At 49.8% G+C, this 24,946-nt stretch overlaps 1 protein-coding gene across 12 annotated transcripts in view; it reads left to right on the forward strand.

The window, feature by feature from the left end:
• Window positions 1-24,946, forward strand: part of SPTAN1 (spectrin alpha, non-erythrocytic 1) — a 58,421-nt gene that overhangs the window by 18,134 nt on the left and 15,341 nt on the right. For 4 of the 12 annotated variants that reach the window (XM_040225277.1, XM_040225283.1, XM_040225275.1 and 1 more), the window contains exons 8-39: window positions 59-213; window positions 909-1,044; window positions 2,400-2,501; window positions 3,491-3,628; window positions 4,124-4,234; window positions 4,903-4,980; window positions 5,089-5,244; window positions 5,461-5,665; window positions 6,176-6,357; window positions 6,708-6,951; window positions 7,139-7,261; window positions 7,796-8,013; window positions 8,724-8,816; window positions 9,401-9,535; window positions 10,608-10,756; window positions 11,851-11,910; window positions 13,023-13,221; window positions 14,584-14,688; window positions 15,111-15,134; window positions 15,714-15,749; window positions 17,797-17,844; window positions 18,563-18,654; window positions 18,990-19,134; window positions 19,230-19,411; window positions 19,942-20,041; window positions 20,166-20,363; window positions 20,467-20,613; window positions 21,968-22,071; window positions 22,177-22,339; window positions 22,722-22,736; window positions 24,348-24,479; window positions 24,734-24,871. In XM_040225277.1, the coding sequence (XP_040081211.1) occupies window positions 59-213; window positions 909-1,044; window positions 2,400-2,501; window positions 3,491-3,628; window positions 4,124-4,234; window positions 4,903-4,980; window positions 5,089-5,244; window positions 5,461-5,665; window positions 6,176-6,357; window positions 6,708-6,951; window positions 7,139-7,261; window positions 7,796-8,013; window positions 8,724-8,816; window positions 9,401-9,535; window positions 10,608-10,756; window positions 11,851-11,910; window positions 13,023-13,221; window positions 14,584-14,688; window positions 15,111-15,134; window positions 15,714-15,749; window positions 17,797-17,844; window positions 18,563-18,654; window positions 18,990-19,134; window positions 19,230-19,411; window positions 19,942-20,041; window positions 20,166-20,363; window positions 20,467-20,613; window positions 21,968-22,071; window positions 22,177-22,339; window positions 22,722-22,736; window positions 24,348-24,479; window positions 24,734-24,871 (4,113 nt within the window). The remainder of the gene's footprint in view (window positions 1-58; window positions 214-908; window positions 1,045-2,399; window positions 2,502-3,490; window positions 3,629-4,123; window positions 4,235-4,902; window positions 4,981-5,088; window positions 5,245-5,460; window positions 5,666-6,175; window positions 6,358-6,707; window positions 6,952-7,138; window positions 7,262-7,795; window positions 8,014-8,723; window positions 8,817-9,400; window positions 9,536-10,607; window positions 10,757-11,850; window positions 11,911-13,022; window positions 13,222-14,583; window positions 14,689-15,110; window positions 15,135-15,713; window positions 15,750-17,796; window positions 17,845-18,562; window positions 18,655-18,989; window positions 19,135-19,229; window positions 19,412-19,941; window positions 20,042-20,165; window positions 20,364-20,466; window positions 20,614-21,967; window positions 22,072-22,176; window positions 22,340-22,721; window positions 22,737-24,347; window positions 24,480-24,733; window positions 24,872-24,946) is intronic. The other 8 variants (XM_040225279.1, XM_040225284.1, XM_040225276.1 and 5 more) reach the window with 5 other exon arrangements.

A 24,946-nucleotide genomic window follows, 5' to 3' on the forward strand; every position in this document is an offset into this window, starting at 1 on the left:
TGTGAGTGAGTTACTCGCCAGGGTCGGGAGAGCAGCCCTGACAAGCGTATCTCTCCAGGTCAAAGCCCTGTGTGCCGAGGCTGACCGCCTGCAGCAGTCCCACCCTCTGAGTGCCACCCAGATCCAAGTGAAGCGAGAGGAGCTGATCACCAACTGGGAGCAGATCCGCACCCTGGCCGCGGAGAGACATGCACGTCTCAATGATTCCTACAGGTAGAAGCGCTCCTCCAGAGCTGCACAGCCTGTACCATGAAGCTTTTGTTTTAGAGTTGAGGTCAGAATTGATGGTTAGTTCTCAGTAGCAAGGAGAACATGTTACAGCGTTGGTATAGCTTCATAGCTTTCCTCTAGTAAGAAGATGCAGAAGACTTTTTCTTATTGTATTTGTTATATATTTCCTTGTTGTATATTAATGTATTTCTATTTTATATTTAGAGACTTGACAACTTTGTAGTGTTTGTATATACACACACAGTATTGATAACTTTATAAATGTCTTTTTTTCCAGCCTATATCACTTTGTTAGAACCAATATAAATGGTAATACCTGTTAGCAATAAGTATTTAGCAATCTGAGCATCATGTAAAATATTCTGTTAAAATTGAGTAAATCAGGAATTGAAAGGGAAATAGTATTTCTTACTAATAACTAGGAGTTGAATTTGGGAATGACTAGGAAGTTGAACATAGGGACAAGCTCAGGGAATTACAGTGATGGACAGAGCCTAAATTTTGAAGGATTGATTTCACTTGTCTTGCTAGTCTAGATTGGAAGAGTCCTCCCTTTCCCAGGGCTAGAGTTTGTATGGCTCGTTAGACTCTTGACATAGAATTTGGAGCTCTGGAGCGGCATCTTCCACCCAGGGCCTCCCCTGGAGACCTCTGCTTATGGACCTTTGGTTTCCCAGGCTTCAGCGCTTCCTTGCCGACTTCCGAGACCTCACCAGCTGGGTCACTGAGATGAAAGCCCTCATCAATGCAGATGAACTTGCCAACGATGTGGCCGGGGCCGAAGCCCTGCTGGATAGGCATCAGGAGCACAAGGTAGGGTTTCCAAGATCTTCCAGAAGTAAAGCCGTGAGTTTATAGTGCGTGGCTGTAGCTCTGTCACTTCCAGGCTGGAGTGGCTGAAACCTAGCTCACAGGTAGCTCTCACCATGGGGATTGGGGCTGGTTTTGCCTTTGGAGTCTTGATTTTTCTGCTTCTAATAGATGGTTACTCTCTTGGTATGTAACTCATCTAACCCTGATTCATAAAAGCAAAGGGCCAAGCTCTAACAGGGCAGAGATGCTGCTGTCCTGCGTATGTATCCTGTGCCATCTTGAAAGCCTTTATATGCTGAACTTCACAGTTGATTTGAGTAAATCTAAACTCCCCAAAGTGTGTCCATGGGAAATTAGTTTTATGAGATCCTAACAGGCTTTATACCTTAAGAAAAGGGTTTTCTGTGGCTAAGTAATTTTGGAAAACACTGTTAAGGTTTAAAAAATTATTACTATAAATCTTATGAGGTGCTAGAAATAAAAAATCAATATACAAAAGTCATACAGCCCCCTCTGGACTAGCAACAGTTAAAAGCGTAATTTTTAAAAATACTAATTATCACGTGAGAAAATATAAAGTACTTGGGAATCTAACAAAAGTTGTTTAAGACATCTGTGGAGAAAGCTGTACAGTTTTGAGGAAAGGGGAGAAACAGAATAAAGGGATGGGCATGGATGGAATGATTGCTTGTAAAGGTGCAAATTCTCCCCAAGATGTATACATTCAATGCAGTTCCAGGCAGAAGCCCAGAGGCCTTTGTTTCTGATATGAAACATGCCGATTTTAAAATAAAATTGGAAGGGGGATTTCCTTGGTGGTCCAGTGGCTAAGATTTCGCACTCGCAATGCCGGGGGCCCGTGTTCAGTCCTTGGTCAGGGAACTAGATCCTACATGCCACAGCTAAGAGTACACATGCCACAACCAAGACCTGGTAGAGCCACATAAATAAATAAATGTGAAAGTAATTTAATTTGGAAGAAAAACAATTAAAACCAGCTGAGACAATTATGAAGAACAGGGGAGGGACTCTTCCTACCAGGTATTATAAAATCATAAGTTTATCTGGCACAAAGACCTGAAATAGACCAGTGGAACAGACGATGGAGAGCTCGGGCCCTGTAGATGTGGACACTTGGTGGTTTGACAGGTGGCATGAAAAGCCAGTAGGAAGCAGACTTCCTGGTAAGTGATGCTCTCTGGTTTGGTTACCTGGGCTGATAACCTGGCGTCATCTTTGGTTTGTTCTTCATTCTAGTTGCGATATTCCTAATTTGAATGGTTATACAAAATTCAACAACTTACTCTTTGTTACAAAGTGCTGGACATAAATTGTCCTCTTTTTCCCCCCATTAGGGTGAAATTGACGCTCATGAAGATAGCTTTAAATCTGCAGATGAGTCTGGACAGGCCCTGCTTGCAGCTGGTCACTATGCCTCAGATGAAGTGAGGGAGAAGGTATGAGAGGAGAAAGGGTCTTTTTTTTTTTTTTTTAATTTATATTTATTTTTTATTTTACTTTACAATTCTGTATTGGTTTTGCCATACATTGACATGAATCCACCACGGGTGTACATGCGTTCCCAAACATGAACCCCCCTCCCACCCAAGAAAGGGTCTTTTAATAAAAGTCTCTGGAAGCTGTTATCCGTCCTTAGATATCCAGATGTTGGATTCACCATAGTGTCAGAGAAAACTTAACTCAGGAGATTCCTCCTGGAAGTTAGGGAGCAGCAAACACTTTCAGAGATTTAAAAAGGAGATGCACGGTGATTGATTAGAGAAAGTTCCGTTTGTGTGGGCCACATGCAACACATTTCCTACTGAAAGGGCACTTTGCAGAGAGCTGGAGTTGAGAGGAAACATTCTTACTAAATTATGTATATGTGTATATAATTCCAAAGTTTCAAAGTATCTTTGTAAAGATGCCTGAGGCACATTAGATGATGATTTTTATGTTTTTAATACTATATAGACCAGGAAGAGACATTTTAAAGACACACTTTATTGTCCTTAAGTTTACAGCCTTCAAATTAAGTCTTAGGCATTGATGGAGCTAATGAGTGTGTTCTGAGGAGAACCCACTCAGTTGACATCTCTCACCTAAGAGTCCCTGCTCCTCCTATGCTGCCTCACTTTTACATACTTGCCCTTTTTCTTCCACCAGAGGTTTACTTGTCATGTCTACCTAACATTATATGTGATAATATGGCAATAAATTATTAATAATTCTAGGTTCTTTCAAACAGGGCCAACTCATGCAAACCCTCAGGATCTGTGGTTTGAGTGTGTGTGACTTGGCTGACATGTGTGAGTGAATGCTATCCTTCTTGTGCAAGTCAGAACCAAGGCCTGAAGGTTAGCAGAGGATTAGAAATGCCGGAGCCTCCGTATGTGACGTCCCCTCCCCTCCCCTCCTCTGTTCCCTCCCCCAACCGCTGCCCTAGCTGGCCATCCTGTCCGATGAGCGGGCCGCGCTGCTGGAGCTCTGGGAGCTGCGCCGGCAGCAGTACGAGCAGTGCATGGACCTGCAGCTCTTCTACCGCGACACGGAGCAGGTGGACAACTGGATGAGCAAGCAGGAGGTGAGTGGGGTAGGGAGCCGGCCACCTGTGCCATGCTGTTCAGCTGGCCCGTTCTGTGCGGGTTCAGTTCTGTGTCACGTGGAGGGAAGGGTTGCCGGCTTCCATGGGCCCTACCAGCACCATTCCCGTTGCTGAAACTGAAGGGCCCTCGGGAAAGGATTCGGTTTTTTAGAGGACTGTGATGGTGTAAAGTTTTTTGTTAGATTTTCTTTTCCCTTAGAACTTTGCATTTTGCGTAATCTAAATGTACTAGAGGCGACGAAAGCTATTGGAGCAAAGTTCAGTAGAGGGTAGAACGAGGGTTTCATGCCCTTGCTGGATTGGTTTTAAGCGAATCTGGAAGGACCTCTGGCTGCCGGGGGAGACCTGAGAGTTTCATGGCCATAGTCTTTCTTGCCCTCCTTTCTGTATTTTGGCCTCAGCAGCCTTTGCTTTCCAGCGCTGAGAGATGAAGGGCGTCGGACATTATGTCAACACTGTGTTTCCTCCTGTAAGGCGTTCCTGTTGAACGAAGACCTGGGCGATTCCTTGGATAGTGTGGAAGCGCTTCTCAAGAAGCACGAAGACTTTGAGAAGTCCCTCAGCGCCCAGGAAGAGAAGATCACAGTAAGACACCTTCCGGCGTCCGTGCCGTCACTCGATCCTTAGCGTCAGTGGAGGTCTCGTCTTGCTCTGAGAGGCTTCCGAGCAGTCAGAAGTGTCTGGGTGCTTACACCCTCACGAGAGTGATCAACCGCCTTGCTGGAGACACAGCACAGCCTCTAGAATGAAATTGTTCTCTTGATGTAAACCTCCAGGTTGAGATTTCCTCCCTGTTAAAGTAGTTAAAAACTAAGGTTAAAAAAAAAAAAAAGAGGTTTTTTTCCCCATTGAGCACTGATCTTGGAAGTAGGAATTGAGGAGTTACAGTGATTACGACGCTCAGCTTCCACTGCAGGTGGTATGGATTCGATTCCTGTCAGGGAACTAAGATCCTGCATGCTATGTGGTTTGGCTGAAAAAAAGAATTAGGAATTGAAACGCTGTTTATCTGTGTCTGACCCCGTCAGATCCTGCCCTGACATTAACTGCAGCCAGTGTCTGCAGTCCTGAGTGAAGCTAGCATTACACTGAGCCGTCTGACTGAGGACATCAAGTAAAAACGCAGAAGTTAAGGGATAAAAGTTGTCGTAGCAAACCTCAGAGTGAAGTCCTTGACGTGGTCTAGAGCATTTTGTGCTGTGTTCTGCACTCCCCTCTGGGGGCCGAGCTGTGATGAGCCCTCTTCCTCCTAGGCCTTAGATGAGTTTGCCACCAAGCTGATTCAGAACAACCACTACGCGATGGAAGATGTGGCCACCCGGCGAGACGCAGTGAGTGCGCAACTTCCTAGCTAGCCTCCTTTCCATCCATGGGTGTCGCTCCCAAGGCAGGTCAGTTAGGGGTGAGAGTGGAGACTCACAGCAGGCCTTGCCTTCCAGCTGCTGAGCCGCCGCAACGCCCTGCACGAGAGAGCCATGTACCGCCGTGCCCAGCTTGCAGATTCCTTCCACTTGCAGCAGTTTTTCCGTGACTCTGATGAACTCAAGAGTTGGGTCAACGAGAAGATGAAAACAGCCACAGATGAAGCTTATAAAGTAAGATCCTGTCGGCAGTGTCACGTAGCCCTTGGTCTGTAAGCCAGACTCCATACTTAACAAATAGATGTAGCTAAAGAAAGAGATTGGGAATTTCAGAAACACACTACTGAACATAAGCTGGCAGTTTCATACGTCCCCTGTGAAGATACGTGTGAGGGCAGTGCAGCGTAACTTGCTGTCCAGTGGTTCGAGAGAGAACCTCTTTCTTGGCAGGACCCATCCAACCTACAAGGGAAAGTGCAGAAGCACCAGGCCTTTGAGGCCGAGCTCTCAGCAAACCAGAGCCGCATCGACGCCCTGGAGAAAGCCGGACAGAAGCTGATCGACGTTGACCACTATGCCAAGGACGAGGTGGCGACTCGGATGAATGAGGTCATCAGTCTGTGGAAGAAGCTGCTGGAGGCCACGGAGCTGAAAGGTGAGGGGAGGCATCCACGGGGTTGTGGTGGGAGGTTTAGAGAGTTAAATGCTCATCCCTGGTTCCCTGGTTTAGGCACTTGGGCCACCTAGGTGAGCTGCACCAGGTGACTGGGCACTGGGGCTCACTTCCTGAGGGAGTCCGCTGTGTGGGTGCCTAATGATGTGCAGGGTTGGCCGATGTGACTGTGTTTACCGGCTGGTCAGGGAGCCTGAGAGAGGAGGGGCTGATTTGGTCAGTGGCCCTGGTTGGCTGGGGCCTCGTCACTAGAAGAGGTCAGCTGTGAGCCAGGGGCACCTAACCATTCATCAGCACTTAACCCATGGGGCTCATTCCAGCTCCGCATCTGGAAGGCAGAGCCGAGCTTGCAGTTTTCCTTCACATTGTGATAGACGTGAAGCCGTCACTGAAACCCTGCCCCATTGTGATCCTTACGAGAGGTGCTGCTGTTTACGAGCAGCGCTGGCAGAAGGGTGATACTCACAGACTCAACCTTGCCTCCTTGACCAGGCATAAAGCTCCGTGAGGCTAACCAGCAGCAGCAGTTTAACCGCAACGTTGAGGACATCGAGCTGTGGCTGTACGAAGTGGAAGGTCATCTGGCCTCTGACGACTACGGCAAAGACCTCACCAATGTCCAGAACCTCCAGAAAAAGCATGCCCTGCTGGAGGCTGACGTGGCAGCTCACCAGGTACGGGCCCTGGACGCGGATGTGGGGCTGTGGGCACGGGAGCGAGAGAGGCTGGTCAGCCAAGGCCAGTCGGTTCGGGGGGATGAAGTGTGTCGATGCCTTAGAGAATCGTGGATGCACCACTTGGCTTCTGTTCAGGTTGGTCTGCTTGCCCTTGGAGCTTCCTGGGAGCCTAAAATGGGGAAAGGGTGACTGGAAGCGCACTCCAGAGCGTGGGGAAACAACGGTGTGCATTTTCTCGGTGTGTGAGCAAACCACACCTGAGGCAAGAATGTCAGCCGAGAGACGTCCAGAACGCACTTGGCCGGCCCCGGGCCAGGCTTTCAACACTCTGTCCTTCCCGTCTCCAGGATCGCATCGATGGCATCACTATCCAAGCCCGCCAGTTCCAGGATGCGGGCCACTTCGATGCTGAAAACATCAAGAAGAAGCAGGAGGCCCTGGTAGCTCGCTACGAGGCACTCAAGGAGCCCATGGTTGCCCGGAAGCAGAAGCTGGCCGATTCCCTGCGGTTGCAGCAGCTCTTCCGTGACGTCGAGGATGAGGAGACGTGGATTCGGGAGAAAGAACCCATTGCCGCCTCCACCAACAGAGGTCAGCCTGCCTCTGTCAGATGGAAGTCCAGTTAGGAAAGGGCCTACCCTTACAGCAGGAGGGGGACCCATGTCTGAATGAGCAAAGTCAGGTTTCAGTTGAGCTGAGTTTTTAAGCGAAACCGTGGGGACAGCTGAGAGTGATGGAGTTGACTTTTCTCTTGACTTGGGAGTGGTTTCTCTTTCAGGCAAAGATTTAATTGGAGTCCAGAACCTGCTAAAGAAACACCAAGCGCTACAAGCAGAAATTGCTGGCCACGAGCCCCGCATCAAAGCAGTCACACAGAAGGGGAACGCCATGGTAGAGGAGGGTAAGTGTCGTCAGGAGGTGGCTTTGTTCTCGTTTGTCGTGGCGCCTGCCGAGTGCACAGTCCCGGGTCAGGCTGGGCTAGGGGTTGAAGACTGTTGCCCCCCATCTTCTGACTGTGACCCTGACTAGTCCATAACCTTTCTGAGCCTGAACTCACCCGCCCCCACCCCCCACCAGCTTCTCAACTTCTCCCACAGTTGAGAAGACTAAATGAATGAGGTCAGATACTGAGGAGCCTGAGACACTGCCTAGCACTCAACGAGTCTCCATGACAGAGGGTCGGACGGGGCTGTGGGTTTTATTGTTTGTTTATGATGACATCACTAATGCCAACTAAGGTTGTCTGCTTAGAGTCTAGACAGACATCGTGGTCTGAGGAGATCTGTTAAAGGGTTGGAACCTGGGCCTCATATAAAACTGGGAACATGAAGGGACCTGGCTCCCTGGACATAGTGTCGCAGAGGCTGTGAGCGCTCAGAGGACCTTGTTTGTCCCCATGTTTCTCATTGTCCTCCCTCCCCTGCCCGCCCTACAGGCCATTTTGCCGCTGAGGACGTGAAGGCCAAGCTCCATGAACTGAACCAGAAGTGGGAGTCGCTGAAGTCCAAGGCCTCCCAGCGGCGGCAGGACCTGGAGGACTCGCTGCAGGCCCAGCAGTACTTCGCCGACGCCAACGAGGCTGAGTCCTGGATGCGGGAGAAGGAGCCCATCGTGGGCAGCACCGACTATGGCAAAGATGAGGACTCGGCTGAGGTGATGCATACTGGGGGTACCGGGCTCGGGCTGGGGCTGGTTAGGAGAACGACCACGCGTGCAGGGTGCAGTCTCATGGCTTTTAAGGTGTTTCTCTGGTAATTCTCTTATGCTCACAAGAGAGAGAAGGCAGCCTTGGGCTTTCACTGTTAGCCGTGACCATGTCTCCCATCTTACTTCATTTTTTCTGTATACATATGTGTACATAAGCACAATTTTTTGTTAGTCATCTTTTTTGAATGGAATTCTTAAATTTTATTCATAAAGATCTAGGTGTAGCCATGTGCCTACGTTTTCTTGCCTGTCTTCACATAAACCGTCCTGAGCTGAGTGTTGACCCGACCTGATAGGATTTGGAGAAGTAGGAAGCACGGAGGGTGGTGGGAAGCGGGTCCCTGGGGGAGGGCGGCATGCGCCCAGCTGCCACTTAGCAGGAGTGTTCAGTTCTCAGGATGGTGGTGGATCACTGTACATGTGATGATGTTCTTTATGACTTCTCGTCTGTTTCAAGGGTTGCATAATTATGGATGAAAAGATAATAGAAAACATGATATTTTCTCCATCTTAAGTGTTTATCAAATAAAGGGAGAGAGAGTCATCAAGTCACCAGGTAGCTAAACAGATTTCAGAGGCAGACGGCATGTTGGGGAGGCAGAGGGGCTGCTCTGGCTCCTTGCTCAGAGTCGCTTTGTGTGTGACTTGAATTTCAGGCTCTGCTAAAGAAGCACGAGGCATTGATGTCGGATCTCAGCGCCTATGGCAGCAGCATCCAGGCCCTGCGAGAGCAGGCCCAGTCGTGCCGCGTAAGTGAGGCTTTTCCTGTCAGCAGTTGCAAGATTCCAGGGGTTGGGTCGGGGCCAGGGAGCAGGGAGGCCAAAAGACCCAGATGCTGACAGCAGGTGGCATGATCTTGGGTGACGTTCTTTTATTTCTGTATTTTTAGCTGTTTTGGTTCTTCATTGCTTCGTGGGCTTTCTCTAGTTGCAGAAAGCAGGGGCTACTCTTCGTTGTGGTGCACAGGCTCTAGGGCGTGTGGGCTCAGTAGTTGGGGTGCCCAGGCTCAACAGTTGAGTGCACAGGCTTAGTTTTTCCAAGGCATGTGGGATCTTCCTGGACCAGAGATCAAACCTGTGTCTCCTACATTGGCAGGCAGATTCTTAACCACTGGCCCACCAGGAAAGCCCCCATGGGTGACTTTCCTATGGCCTTAAAGGTCCCAGACAGCTGAACTTCCTGAGTCAGATCTTGTTGGTGGCTTCAGAGGAGAACTGTCACCAGTGTATGTTTGGTGGATGTGGGTCTCCTGCTGAGGCTGGGATCTGCAGTGGCTGAGACGGCACTCTGGAGACATCCCGGAACTGTGTTTGCCCTTCCTTTGGATTTTTAGCAACAAGTGGCCCCCATGGATGACGAGACTGGGAAGGAGCTGGTCTTGGCGCTCTATGACTATCAGGAGAAGAGTCCCCGAGAGGTCACCATGAAGAAAGGAGACATTCTCACCTTACTCAACAGCACCAACAAGGCAAGCACAGAGGATGACCGGGGGTTGGTTTCCACGTATTAGGTGTCTTGGGAGCTTTTCTTTACATGATGAGGCTGGTTTAAAACTTGAAGTTACTAGAGTTTCCAGGTCAGTCTCCCATGTCGTGTGGGTTTACTGTTTTGCCTGTGGTTGAGGTGACCAGTCTGTCTCCGTAAATACCTGAGAGCTAGGGTAGTGACTCTTACTCTCAAGGAGAGCTTTTCATCATGGACCACTTCCAAGTGGAATTTTTTTCTCTTTAGAGCTGAAGTCTGCTTCTCTGTCACTGGTACCTGTTGGTACTAGACTGTAGGGCCGCAGCAGAAGGTTGAATACAGGCTCCAGCGTCACCCTGTAGGCTCCGCCTCCTCATCTTCTCCAAGTTCAGTGCTGCCTGGTTCATCAGTCTTTCTTCCTTAACGCATTCTGATTGGCTGTGGCCTTGGAATGAGGCCGTCATCTGACAAGCCCCCCAGGATCCTGCCCCCTGTCTTGGTGTAGGCTGGAGAAGTGTTAGGCACCTCCTCTTCCCAGCCACTCAGCTCACCTGGTCGTGGGACTTCGAGGAAACCTGGCCAGTGTCATTCTGCTGACTCTAAACCTAAGCTAACTGCCTGGTCTGACTCTGGTTCACTCAAGAGCAGCCTCGCCAGTAGAAGCCGCGGTGATGGCAGACTATGTGTCTGTGTTGGCCCCACAGAAGCCACTAGTCACAGGTGACCACGAGGGGCTTCGGAGGTCCCAGAGCATTTGAGGTTTTATTTAATTTCCTGAAGTATGGCTTGAGGCTGCCGCGTTAGCACAGTCCTGGAGCATCTGTACGAAGAGAAGGTAGCCTTCCTGCTCCAGTGAAGTCATGGCTGCCTCACTCGTGACCCTCCCCATACGCGGCAGGTCACGAGGGGACCAAAATTCCCATCTTTACACCAGGTGACTTTGGCACCGTCACGGGACCCTCATGCCGTGACTAGAGCTCTTCTTCATGTGTGCACGTGTGTGTACACGGGCCTCCTTGGGTTCTCCCTCTGTCAGGGGAGGAATTTGCCATGGAGATAGTCTCTTTTCCCTGTAGGACTGGTGGAAAGTGGAAGTGAACGACCGGCAGGGCTTCGTGCCGGCCGCCTACGTGAAGAAGCTGGACCCAGCACAGTCGGCCTCCCGGGAGAACCTCCTGGAAGAGCAGGGCAGCATCGCGCTGCGGCAGGAGCAGATCGACAACCAGTAAGGGCCTCGCGGGTGGCGGCAGAGGGCCAGCGGAGGTCTGCGACGTGCGTCATCGTGAGGGGCTGAGGTGGAGGCCGCCCTGAGCTGAGGCTCCAGGGCGAGCGCTCTCCCGGTGCCCATCTGTGCTCTAAGGTGTACTCTCCCCCGCCGTCCCCACGGCATAGCTTACTTAGCCACACAGCTCCAGTCCCAGGAGCCTATGATCCCTGACCCGTCTCTTTTTTTCCTTTGGTTTGTTGTTTTCCCTGCATTTGCCAGTTGGTTTTCCTAAACAACGTTTGCTAATTATCACCATCTGGATCTTTGTTCTCCAGTTCAGGAGGTGTTCTCTGAAATGGGGTTTTTAGCTGTTCCACACCTCTTGAGCTCTGTCCTCTACAAAAGGCTGCATAGAGTGTGTTTCTCTACCATGGTTTTGTGCTCTGAGAGTGGAGTGTATTTTTTAGCAAACAGCTCTGCACCCTTTCCTATGGCTAAGCTCCCTTAAGGACCCGTGTCCCTCTTTTTAGCGCACATCTTGCACTGCTAATGAGATCTAAAGCTCTGGACACCTGGCAGACAGCCAGGAAGTACACTCTGACGAGAGGCTGGAATGGTAGAACTTTTTTGACCCTGTTGATCCCTGCAGAGGTCAGTTTTTATACACTTACCGATGCTTTCTGTTACTGCTAAGAATGAGAGGTTTTGGCCTGGATCGTAAATATGAGAGCAAAAAAGTGGACCAGATACCTGACTCCAGTTGCGTGTCAGCCCTCAGGAAAACCTCTTCCTCGGGGCGGTCACCGTAACCCTGGCCTGGCTTTGTGAAGCGACCAGTGTGTCTAGCCGAGGAATGCTTACTGCCTTAAGCATGGCAGACAGGAAAACAAAGGTGAACTAACTCGTGTCATTGGATTTGATTTTCCTGCTCTTTCCTTACTGTGACTTCATTCCTGGCCTAGCCTGCTTCCAAGAGCTCTCGAATGACTCCATCATTTCCCCCTTGAAGCGTCCGCTGTCCTGGCCCCCATCGGAGCCGCTGCCTCCCACCCCTTGGATTAACCCACTAATCCATGCGTGCTTTTGCTGTGGGGCCCCCCCCCCCCGTGCAGGACGCGCGTAACTAAGGAGGCCGGCAGCGTGTCTCTGCGTATGAAACAGGTGGAAGAACTGTGAGTAGGCCGGAAGCCCTGCCGAGCACCACCCGCCGCCCCTGTCCATCCTTCCTTCCCTGCTTCTCTTGAAGGCGCTCGCTGGTCGAGGACGGCGAGGTGGCGGGAGGGCCCGTCTCTGGCAGCAGCTTTGGCTCACGAGGGAAGGGGTTTGGGTGAAGCCGTGTCAGCTGTGGCCGCTTCTCTCGTTGGTGCTTCTGTGCAGCCGTGCGTTCAGAGCCTGCTCGGTTTGCCTGCTGTTAGCTTTCTTACTGGACTAGCCACTGTCAGCAGACCAGGCAGGTGGCCGGTACCCTAGTGTTCCTCTGTCAGCAGGAAACCAAATGCCTCTTAAAGTCTCTGATTCTTGGTAATGCGTTCCTATTTTATTTAGCTTTTGGAGACTTAGATTCTATTCTAGATCTTTTTTTAGCTTTCAACTCAGTTGTATTAAGTTTGCTATTTTCACATCTGCAAGGATACCAGGAGTTCAGCCTTTTGTATTTTGGTTCCCAAGAGTTCAAGTGTTGTTGGATTCTTCATAAGAAACCCTCAGCTCACGAAATGCGCTTTACATGATTTCTCCTTCCAAAGTGGCCAAAACTTCCTGAGAAATAAGTATATTAACATTAGAAACAGTAGGAATTCCCTACTGTTCCAGAGATACTAACATTCTGAATGAGGCTGTTGTAAAGCTCAGTGTACCTTCCCCCACCACCTGGGGGCTGCTGGCAGAATCATACGACAGGAGAACAGGCCCTCTGTATACACCACGCCCAGCAAATCCATCTCTCATCTGGCAGCTGTAGTCGCATGGAGCCTGTGTTGTGCTAAACGCTTGGTTTTGGTCATTTGTGGTTGTGGTGGTGTCAGTGCACACGTGGCCCCGGGGTGAGTGTGCCAGGCCGTCCCCGCCACCCCGTTGTGAATAGTGCAGTGTGGGCTTGTCCTGGAGGCTGTCTGTGGGTCCTCGGGGCCTGTGTCTCTACCTGCTGTCTGATACTCTGCCGCCACGGCATCATCCTTATCAACACAGCCTTGGACCACCTCTCAAAGACACGGGTGGTCTGCCTCCATAGGAAGTTAACCCACCTCCCCTCCCTCCCTCTTGTCACCCTCTTGAATTACTTCAGGTACCATTCTCTGCTGGAACTGGGAGAGAAGCGTAAAGGCATGTTGGAGAAGAGCTGTAAGAAGTTCATGTTGTTCCGTGAAGCGAACGAGCTGCAGCAGTGGATCAATGAGAAAGAAGCAGCCCTGACAAGTGAGGAGGTCGGGGCGGACTTGGAGCAGGTCGAAGTGCTGCAGAAGAAGTTTGACGACTTCCAGAAGGTACGAGAGGTCTTGCAGCTGAGCGGAAAATTGTTCAAAGATTTGGATCTCCTGACATTTGACTGTGGATTTCTGGAATGAAAATTACAGAGATTATATTCCTCTGTCTCTGTAGCCATTTTTAAACAAGTTAAATCATAACTTTTCTTGCACCATTTAGTTCTGAGAAGACATCAGTACGTGCAGTTTTCTCTACATGTTGTTTTAAGAACTTTCCTAATCTGTCATACAAAAATGTGTAAAAGTGGTTTTCCTAATTAGGGTTAAGTTCACATAACATTGGGCTTCTCTAGTGGCTCAGTTGGTAAAGAGTGTGCCTGCAACACAGGAGACCCAGGTTCAGTCCCTCTGTTGGGAAGATCCCCTGGAGAAGGGAATGACTACCCACTCCAGTATTCTTTCTTGGAGAATCCATGGGTAGCGGAGCCTGGTGGGCTACAGTCCATGGAGTCGCAAAGAGGCAGATGTGACTGAGCGACTTCCACATAACAGACAGTTAACTAACTGTGTTAAAGGATGTAGTTCAGAAGCATTTGGTTTGTTCCCAGTGTTCTATTACCAAAACATTATCACTTCGAAAGGAGACAATAGATCCATGAAGCAGCTTCTCCTTACCCCCTCCCTGCCTCCACACCAACACCTGGCAAACACCAAGCTGCTTTTTGTCTCTGGATGTATGTGTCCTGGACATTTCGTATAAATGGAAGCACATATTATGTTACTTTGTGACTAAGGGCTTCACAGAGGGTTTTGAAAGTCTTGTCATTATCGATGGGTCAGTGACCTTCTGGTGTTGATTGGCTAATGCTCTGCGGTGTGTGTATATATATACCACATCTTACGTATCGATTCCTCCAGTTTAAAAATACTCTTGTGAGACTTCCCTGTCTGGCCAGTGGTTAAGACTGTGCTTCCAGTGCAGGGGGTAGGGGTTTGATCCCTGATCAGCAGCGTTCCAGCTGCCTGCGTACTGTGGCCAAGAAGCATGTATATATTCTTATGACCAGTTCAGTTGGGTGGGGGCATGCCTCTCTCCTGTAGTGGCAAGCTTTAAAATGTCATCACATTTTTAATATGTGTCCTCTCCCTAATGAAGGTTTTTAAAAAATCTCCAACCAGAATAGTTTTTCATTAACTACAGTTAGTTTAGTAAGTAAGAGACTGGCTATTTCTAATGCCATGTGGTTTTCTTACTTCTTCAATAGCAGCAAGCAGGATTTTCTGATTTAGGTCACTGTCAAGGAGTAGAAAAACTACTTATGGGACACCTGTCAGATGGAAATTTATGGAGTTCATGAGTATCTCTGTCCTCCTTTGGACTGCTGTTGTGAGTTCTGGTTACATTGTCTTTGTTCTTTGAAGGATCTCAAGGCCAATGAGTCACGGCTGAAGGACATTAACAAGGTGGCTGAAGACCTGGAGTCGGAAGGCCTGATGGCGGAGGAGGTGCAGGCCGTGCAGCAGCAGGTGGGGGTCTGGCTGCTGCGTGGAGCCTGCTCGGGAGCAGCTTGGCTCCCCCTTGGCCTGTGCTGTGGCCCAGTTCACGTGCCCCGTGGTGCACCGTGTGGCCAGGGTGCAGGTTCTCTGTGTGGCCTGCACTGTCGTTTATCTTCGACGGGAGGGAAAAACGGGTCTCCTTCTTAGGCCCCTTAAATATCATGGTAGTTATTGAATCGTTCTTTAGGCCTTAACTGGTAATAAATTCATGCAGTTCCTTAAATGAAAGGTTCTGTGTAGAAACACTTGGTCACCCTGTAGACTTTAATAGTTCCTCTGGCCAGTCACGTTGCCTGTCTCTAATCTCTCCCGCGCCTCCAGTTTGACTTGACAGTGGCAGGTGTTACTGATGTTTCCTCTAATAACGTGATTATTTCCTTCTCTGCTTGTAGGAGGTGTATGGCGCGATGCCCAGGGTAAGTGTCAGGCGCCCCGTCTGTAACTTGAACTTGAGGATTAACTCTTGGGAAGAGTATACAGTCAAGAGTCCTATAAAGATTTCTGTTCTTGAACCTCTGGAGATGTGTTTTGTGTGTAAAAGCCTGTGCAGAAGAAATAAGTTGATTTCTGTTTGTCTTTCTCCAAAAACCAAAAGGTTTTTCTCTGGTTTCTTAGAACTTTTCCGCCAGCAGTTACTTACTTATCCCTTTTCAAAGAATCCTCTGAGAATGATATAAAGAGAAGCTGGAAATTGTATTAAATTTCCTCATTCTCTCCATCTCTCCTACTGCATTTTATTTTTTTTTTATTTTTTTATTTTTTTCCTACTGCATTTTAAAAAAACAGAGACTTTTTCACTCCTGTTTGCTTCATTTCCCTCAGTCAGCCCTGCAATTTGCTGCCAGCCAGTGATAAGTTCTGACTCGCAGTGGGGAACACTGTTCTGATTTCTCTGAACTTCCCATCATTCAGAGGAAAAGCTGATGAAGCTGATGCAGCTTTGTTTTGTGCTCAGTTTCTCGGCTGCCTAAATTCCTTCCTTTTTCTTTGAATAGGATGAATCTGATTCCAAGACAGCCTCCCCGTGGAAGGTAAGAGTTTCTTTGCAAATCGTTAATTCCAGAGGTTTTCCAGGACCGGAAATGCTTCGTGTCCTTTTCTAGTGTGCATGTTTCTGAGTAGTTAGGCTTGTCTGACTGTGGTCATTTCTGGCCTTATGTGGCCTGGTGTCTTTCTGACCCTGGTGTTAATAGTCTTTGAATCGGCCGTGTCTTGAAACGTGATGCTTAATGACACAGAAGCAGCATGTCTTCCTGCAGATGCTCAGCACAAGTTCAGGTAGGGGTCGAGCTTGTCACACATTGTCTCTGCCAGAGTGTACAGTTGGCCATCTGTGTTTGGATTCAACCAACCAGCGATTGAAAATGCCGCCATTCAATCCATGGTTGGTTGAATCCAAGGATTCAGAACCTGAGCACACAGGGCGCCAGCTCTGAGGGACTTGAGCATGCGTGAATTTTAGTACCTTGGGGGATCCCGGGACCCTTCCCCCTTAAGAACCAAGGATATGGGGATGACTGCAGTTTGCAGAGGTCACACTGCGTAGTGAGGCATGGCCCCACCAGTAGGACTGCAGCCCAAAAGGAAATGACATGAAGATGAAAAGGGGAGAAGACTTTCTTAGCATCTGCTGACCGCTTTCTCCTGGTGCCTAAGAAAGGCTTGATGGAAAGTCCACGTCCTGAGGCGAGATGTTTACAAGCTGCAGTAGACATTGTTCCACAGAGACTGGGATGGTGCTTAGCCAAGGTGGATGTAACTCTGACCAGCAGGACCAGGGAGCATTCTCATGTGTAGTGCTTATAGCCATGATTATGGAACTAGCTGCTCAATGCCAATTAGAGTATCTTTCCTCCTGACTCAGCTCTTCAGGAATATGTCCCTTAAGTTATAGACAAGCTGGAAAAATAGGTTTCTTCATGAAGTCATACCTTCCTAAAATATAAAGAAAGCATGAAAACCTAAAAACAGGCTCTCACACCAGTCCCTCATTTGGTAGCCCTGTCACCTGGCTTGTCATGGGGACCTAGCTTGAAAGGGATTTGTTTCTTTGGCCTCCTTATCTCTCCAGGCTCTCACCATTCTGCTTATTAAATAGACTGCAAATTGCTTGGAAAGACGCATGTTTCCTTTTACTCCGCTTTCTCCTTTTTTCTCTGTCTTAATTTCCTTACATAACAAAATTTAGTCATTGGTGTCATGAATGGCAGCATCCTTAGCTATTTGACATCTGGCAGAGTTTGTCAGAGCTTTTCTGGTAATAGATATTTTTTCAGAAATACATGTCAGATGACTTGATAAACACCAGTACTTCCTGATTCTGAAAAGAATGGGAAACAATGGGTGTCTGCTTTCTGAACCCTGTACACACCCACACTGGGTTGAAAACATCGTCTGGGTGTGTCCCTGGAACATTGGAGGAGCCCGACTTCCCTACATACACACTCGGCTCCTCCTTTTTGTTATGTACTTGAGGATTACAGACCTCACAAGCCTGCCAAGTAGGGTTTCTTTCTGATTAAACCAGGTCAGCTCTGAGAGCCCAAGGGGCATGATTTTTTAAAGTGACATTGATGAGAGGAAACTAATTCATCAGTGTCTTTTCTTTCTCATCCAGTAAGGTTCCACTGTTAGAAGGAGTAACGATACAGTAACCATAAATAGAAGTGAAATTATTGGTGCACTTGAGTGTTTAAATAGTCTCAGCTGGCAGCATTTCTTCCATTGAGTGTGTTTTCTGGACTCTTCTCCTAGAGTAGGAACAAGAAAAAGACAGCAGTCAGTAGTCTTTGAGCCTCTTTTTTCTGTCCAGTCAACTGTTTTAATTGTGGTTTCCACTGTTCTTTCACTCTTCATGTAAAATTAATCATTGAGTTGGATGTGATTGTGCACTTGGGTTTCTGCCTGACTTTCTCTTTGTTGGTACTTTCTTGCTGCTCTGATCAGAAATTTGACAGTATTCTTTTACAATCATTTGGTGGACAATTGGGCCCTAATTAATGGCACTTTCATCTCAGATTTCTCTTGTAATCAGCAGACACGTGATTAGTTTGCTCTTCTGCTTCCCTCCCCACATAGTCTGCTCGCCTGATGGTTCACACCATGGCCACCTTTAATTCCATCAAGGTAAGACACCAGGGCAGCTTCCCTGGTCCTCCCTGGTCTCCTTCCTCATGTCCTGCTCCCGTCTTCAGCAAGGCTCTTGTCCTCGTGAGTTGTGTGAGCTGTAGCAGTTGTCACTCTCCTGGCTCCAAGGGTGTCCTGGTCACTGTTACTCTCTGTGTGCGGCAGGAGCCATGATCGGCTCATCCAGTTCTGCTGGTGCCTCCTGCAGGGCTGGGAGCTGTGGGGAGCGTGTTATCTGGAAGGCAGTGAAGGCCTTTCCTGACTCCTTTTTGGGCCCCAGGCTGATTTGTCCTCTGAGGAGAGGGTCCTACAGCCACACTGTGCTCAGGCTGCTTCCCTGCTGGTGGTGCCGCCAAGATCAGTCCGGGGCGGCAGACGTGGGACTCTGTCCACTCTGCAGTTGTTCCGAAGCTGATGCTGTGAGGCAGGCACCAGGCTAGGCACTGAGATGAGGACAAATCAGCCTCCTCTCTCCTGCTGCTTCCATTCCAAGCCGGGTGCTAGTGGAGTGTTTGCACCATTGGGGTCTGGCGAGCTGTGGCCAGATCTGACTTTCTGGCCTTTGGCTATCGCGGTGTGCTCACCGATTGAACTGGGAAGGTCAGAACCAGGAAGTCCTCAGTGCCCCAGGCTTTCCTTTCTCATGAAGCCACCAGGGCTCTGGTTCTGCCCTTTTCCTGGAGTTGGGTGTGAGCTGATGCCTCCTGTCCTCCGGCAGGAGCTCAACGAGCGCTGGCGGTCCCTGCAGCAGCTGGCTGAGGAGCGGAGCCAACTCTTGGGCAGCGCCCACGAAGTGCAGCGGTTCCACAGGTGAGGGGTGGCTCCGCCGGCAGGAGTGGTCCTGTCGCAATGGGGGATGGGGGGCGGGCTCCACAGGTGAGGGGCAGCCCGGGCTGGCAGGAGAAGGAGCCAGCGACGATCAGGTTCACCTCAGCTGGATCTGTCCATGCTGATGCTCTGGCACTTGATGGGTGCTCAGTCAGTACTGCTGAGTGGGTGGACGTGTGCTCCTTGCCATTTAGAGTGCAGTTGGTGGGCTGCTGACACGTGCCAGTGAAGCACACCAGGGTCAAGGCAGCCATCCTCGGCACTTATGAATGTGAACAGAATATGAATATGAACGTGAATATGAATATTACCTACAGAGATGCTGACGAAACCAAAGAGTGGATCGAGGAGAAGAACCAGGCTCTAAACACAGACAACTATGGCCACGACCTGGCCAGCGTCCAGGCCCTGCAGCGCAAGCACGAGGGCTTCGAGAGGGACCTTGCGGCCCTTGGCGACAAGGTGAGAGGCGGCGGACGGACGCAGAGCTGGCTTTCCTCGATTCTGCTGGAGGCTGCACTCCCCTCTTCCCTATCGCTCACCTCTTTCTTCCCCAGGTGAACTCGCTCGGGGAGACAGCCGAGCGCCTGATCCAGTCCCACCCCGAGTCGGCAGAGGACCTGCAGGAGAAGTGCACTGAGCTGAACCAGGCGTGGAGCAGCCTGGGCAAGCGTGCCGACCAGCGCAAGGCCAAGCTGGGCGACTCCCACGACCTGCAGCGCTTCCTCAGCGACTTCCGGTGAGAAGCAAGCTCGGGCCAGAGCCTTTCTAGCTGGATGAAATGCATGCCTAGGCTGAGCATGCCTCAGGTTTGATCTTGGGAATTACTTGGTGGTCCAGTGGTTAGGACCTGGTGCTTTCACTGATGAGGGCCCAGGTTCAATTCCTGGTCAGGGAACTGAGATCCTGGCAGCTGCACAGTGTGGCCAGGAAAGAAAAAAAGGTTTCATCCTAAAGAAAGTCATTTGTATTTGAAGCTTTAGGGGACTTTACCACAGCTACTTGTCTATGTTAGCTCCTATTATTCTGTAGAGTAAAAGATCTTCTATACTTGTTTGTTCTTTCTCTGAGGACTTCTTGATTTTTTAAAGTTATTAATTCAGTAAGACAAGAGGCTTCGAAATATTTAGCCAGAGCTCTAGCCCCAATCAATAGATTAATGCCAGATAACTTTCTGAGACAAGACTTAGGGAGTCCTCTCTTTTCCTGGGCAGAAGGCCCGCTTGCCAGGGAATGTAATAGCCATTCCTCTGTGGCTCTGGTTTCCAGGGACCTCATGTCTTGGATCAATGGAATCCGAGGTCTGGTGTCCTCAGACGAGCTAGCCAAGGATGTCACTGGAGCTGAGGCCCTGCTGGAGCGACACCAGGTGGGTCGGCCTGCTGAGCAACACATAAGTGGTGACCCTGCCAGGCCAGGAGGACTTTAGTGGTTGACATGAGAGTGGGCAGCTCCTCCTGCCAGTTACCTAATCCCTCCCCTCCTCTTGGCAGGAACACCGGACAGAAATTGATGCCAGAGCTGGCACTTTCCAGGCATTCGAGCAGTTTGGGCAGCAGCTGTTGGCTCATGGGCACTACGCCAGCCCCGAGATCAAGGAGAAGCTCGATGTTCTAGACCAGGAGCGCACAGACCTCGAGAAGGCCTGGGTCCAGCGCAGGATGATGCTGGATCAGTGCCTTGAATTGCAGGTACCTGCGCTGGATGGTAGCTTCCTGTTTGCCACAGGGTTTCAGACCAGGTGTTTTGTGCCAGAGGCTCCTTGTCTCCTCACCTCTCTCTTCCCTTCTTTAGCTGTTCCATCGGGATTGTGAGCAGGCCGAGAACTGGATGGCTGCCCGGGAGGCCTTCCTGAACACAGAAGACAAAGGGGACTCGCTAGACAGCGTGGAGGCTCTGATAAAAAAACACGAGGACTTTGACAAAGCAATTAATGTCCAGGTAGGGGCTTCCCCAGTGGCTCAGCGGTAAATAATCCACCTGCTGTGCAGGAGACTGGTTTGACCCCTGGGTCAGGAAAACCCTCCAGAGGAGGAAATGGCAACCCACTGCAATATTCTTGTCTGGAAAATCCCACGATCCGAGGGGTCTGGTGGGCTACAGTCCATGGGGTCGTAAAGAGTCAGACACAACTGAGTGACTAGACAAGAGCAAGAAGGCCTTTGTACCTTAGATCCTGAATCTGGGTTTTCCCAGATTGATGTTTTCTCTTTCTGTTGGCATATTGTTTTTGCCTGCTCTCAGTGATTAGAACAAAAGATAGTTTCTGTTTGCTTAACTCAGCTGGAGAGCTTTGGCAACTTCCTCAAATTAGAATACTTGGTGGTGGGAATTCCCTGGTGGCGCAGTGGATAGGAATCTGCCTGTGAATGCAGAGGATGTGGGTTCACTCCCTGGTCTGGAAGATTCCTCACACCGTGGAGCAGCTAAGCCCACGAGTTGCAGTTGCTGAGCCTATGGCCTGTGTGCCACAGCTGCTGAAGCCCGGGCGCCTAGAGTCTTGTGCTCCGCAACGAGAGGTGACTGCAGTGAGAATCCCACACACAACTAGAGAAAACCCACACGCAGCAACAAAGACCCAGCACAGCCAAAGGAAACACACGAATAAAGTACCTGGTGTTGACTACACAGTGCAAACCTGTGCAGTCTAGAACAAGTGACTTACGTAAATAGCTTTTTTAAACTTGATAAATTCTGGCATTTTAAAGATTTTGATAACAGATGCCACAGGGGAAATATTTTATAGTGAAAGGGAAGAAAAAAAAATTTGTGGATAGGTAGGTGCATATATGAACGTGAACCAGAAAGTTGCAAAAGTCTTTGGCTTATAAACCGCTTTGTTGAAAATCTGATGATCTTTTTCTGTGAAGGCTAAATTTTTTTGGCCACTCCTTGAGTCATGTAGGATCTTAGTTCCCCTACCAGGGCTTGAACCTGTGCCCTCTGCATGGAAACATAGTCTTAACCACGGGACTGCCCAGGAATTAATTCCCTGTGAAGCCCAGTTTCCCTTCTCCAGTGGACTACATTTCGTATGTGATGAAGCCTAGTTTCATTTGTGGTCTGCTGGTGTTCAAACCCCGGCCCCACCCCAGCGTGACCTGGCACCTTCTTGAGTTAAACTCTACTCTAATAGTGATTGAAATCAAGCTTTCCTCTGGCTTTTTACACTCCTGCTTCTAAAGTGTCGGTGTATTCTGATCCCGTCACCAGCTAGTCACCCAAAATAACCGTTCTCTTCTCGGACCTGCAGTCGTCTTGCCCGCCCTGACCTCACCATTCTCTTTGCCGACAGGAGGAGAAGATTGCTGCCCTGCAGTCCTTTGCTGACCAGCTCATCGCTGGCGGTCACTACGCCAAAGGCGACATCTCCAGCCGGCGCAATGAGGTTCTGGACAGGTAGGTGGTCAGTGCAGCTGACTGGTCCTGCTGCACTTGTGCGAGAGCCCCGGCCTGACTACCTCCGTGGGGTGCTCACCTTTGCTCTCGGTTCCACCTTCTCAGGTGGCGCCGTCTAAAAGCTCAGATGATTGAGAAGAGGTCAAAGCTGGGAGAATCGCAGACCCTCCAGCAGTTCAGCCGGGATGTAGACGAGATTGAAGCTTGGATCAGTGAAAAATTACAGACTGCAAGTGATGAGTCATATAAGGACCCCACCAACATCCAGGTGAGCTGAACCCGTGAGGTGTGTGTCTGCAAAGTAGCCTGTGCTCCTGAGTAGCTCTTGCTAAAAATAAGGCATCTTTAGAAGGGAGAGTTATCTCTAGGTACCTCCTCCTACTCACAATGATGCCAAGAAAAAGTGTTTTAGTAAGTGAACTGGTGGGAAGACCTCCCCTAAATGATAAGAGCCAGTTAAGAAGCTGCTCCCGTCACTTGATGCTGCTGAGGCTGTGCCTGCGTGAGAGCCTGTAGAAAAGGCCCCCTTAAAACCGCTGTTTCCAAATGCTGACCTTCCCAGGGGAAGTATGACAGTTTCTGTTGAATAGGTGATATTGCATATTCACATCAGTGTACTGAACTCTTGTTATTTTAATCTGTTTTTGTAGCTTTCCAAGCTGCTGGTAAGTTTTATGTTTTCTTAAAGAGTTTTAGTTAAATGAGCTCCAGTGTCTGTGCTCTTGTGTATGGATTCTCATAATCATGGTCACAGTCTGCTGGTGTCTTCCTCATCTGTGCTTTTTGTTTCTAATCATCCATCACACTCCATCCAAGTGTCCCTGCGGGATGTGGCTTTCTCTGTTGTAATTAGCCTAAGCCCTTCCCTTTCTCCTCCCTCCCCACTCCCGGCTCATCACTTAGGCAGGTTCTGTACAGTGTTTGATTTGGGGGGCAGCAGTGAACTGCTTTCTTTCCAAAGATGCACTGTTTTTAAACGAAATTACTTTTCTTTGTGTAAGTTTGGGCTCTTCTTGCCGTGGACTCAGGGCTCTCAGTGGATGGGGGCAGGGCCAGCTGGGAGAGTTTCATTGCCCATGTGACCTTTTGTCCAGAAGTGCTGGTCACTGGAGAGGGACAGCGAGAGGTCCACAGAGTAGCAGGTGATAATGCTTCCAAGTCTACCAGAAGCCTGGGGTGAGAGGTTAAGATCAAAGTGGACATCGCCAAAGGGGCAACGAAAGACTTCATAGTCAAAATGTAGCTGAGAAGTGGCTTAAATGGATGAGAATTGAGCCAAAGAGCGATCAGGAAAAGAGGGGACCTGGGCTCTTGTCAGGGTATGTGGGCGTCTGAAACCTCTTTCTGTTCTGTAGTTGGGCTCGAGCGTTAAGAGTATGTGGCCAGGACTGTTTATGTTGGCACTGCATTTTACCAGCCACATGCCTCCATCTTTTGACAGTTGCTGCCCCTGAAATGAAACATGTAATGCAGAATCCTTCCCCAGTTGCACTGCTTTTTCCTTTTCTTTTTTTCCCTGGATACCGTCCTGGCCCGAGACCCCGCGTTCCTCACCCAGAGCTGCCCCACAGCTGTGTCCTTTCGGTTGTCCCCTGTGGCACCCCTGCAGCTTGTTTCTCGGTGGGGCACTAAGTTCCCCGTCAGGCCCTTGCCCTCAGATGCCCATCGTCCTCCCAGCCCTCTCTTCTAGCAAAATGAAGTTCTTACCTACAGTCAAGCCTAGATTTTGACAAATCCAGGAGTTTTGAATGATGACCACTGCCGGAGGAGAAGCCGGGAAAGCCCAGTTCTGCGGCAGCTTCAGGGTTCTCTGTGGGTGGCGGGGCAGGCTCACCCTTGCATGCCTGGTGTCATGGGGACTGCTGCCCTAGGTGATGAGAGGCCAGATGTGTTATTTCTTAGAGTTTCTGTCCCCTAAGGAGGAAGCCGTGCATAGAAATTGATGCACAGGTAGATTGAGAACTACAATTGGCCATTGCCTCTTCCTGCGAAAGTGTTGGAAAGTGTCTGCTTGTAGAAGTTCACTCCGATTCAGGAGTTGAGTCAGCTCACTTGCTTCTGAGCTGGTGCCTTTCCTCTCTCTGAACTCCCACCAGACTGACTCCAGAAGTGTTTCTCACAGATTCTGTGACTGCCTTCTAGAAAAGTGTTGCTGCCTGCCCCTAGTTCTCTAAGTTCGCTACCGCTCCTTTCTGAGAACCCCTTATTCCTGAAGACACTACCTTGCAGGACTGGGTTTTGAAAGGTGGTGGGGGGGTTGTTTTTGATGTTTTCAGAGCAAGCATCAGAAGCACCAGGCCTTCGAGGCAGAGCTGCACGCCAATGCGGACCGGATCCGCGGGGTCATCGACGTGGGCAACTCCCTCATTGACCGTGGGGCCTGTGCCGGCAGCGAGGATGCCGTCAAGGTACGGTGCCCAGCTCCCCTCCTCCTGGCACGGAAAGAAGAGGTGCTGGACTTCACTGTCAGCATTAAAGTCCACTTGATGGTGACTCTGAAACGCAATCTTAGGAAAATATCCAGGTTTCTGTCTGTGTTGCTGACGGGTGCTAGCGAAAGCGGCACCTGTGAACCTCTTCATCAACCTCGCTGAGGAGGGCTTCCCAGGAGGGCACTGGCTGTGGGGCTGCCTGTCTCTGACGACTTGCTTCTCTGGCCTAGGCCCGGCTGGCTGCCTTAGCTGACCAGTGGCAGTTCCTGGTGCAGAAGTCGGCTGAGAAGAGCCAGAAGCTAAAAGAAGCCAACAAGCAGCAGAACTTCAACACTGGCATCAAGGACTTCGACTTCTGGCTTTCTGAGGTGACGCTGGGCGCCCTTCCCCCCAGGGGGTTCTGAGGTGACGCTGGGGCTCCCTTCCCCCCAGGGGGTTCTGAG

This window comes from Oryx dammah, unplaced genomic scaffold, assembly GCF_014754425.2.
Source record: "Oryx dammah isolate SB20612 unplaced genomic scaffold, SCBI_Odam_1.1 HiC_scaffold_25, whole genome shotgun sequence".
NCBI classification, from domain to species: Eukaryota; Metazoa; Chordata; class Mammalia; order Artiodactyla; family Bovidae; genus Oryx; species Oryx dammah.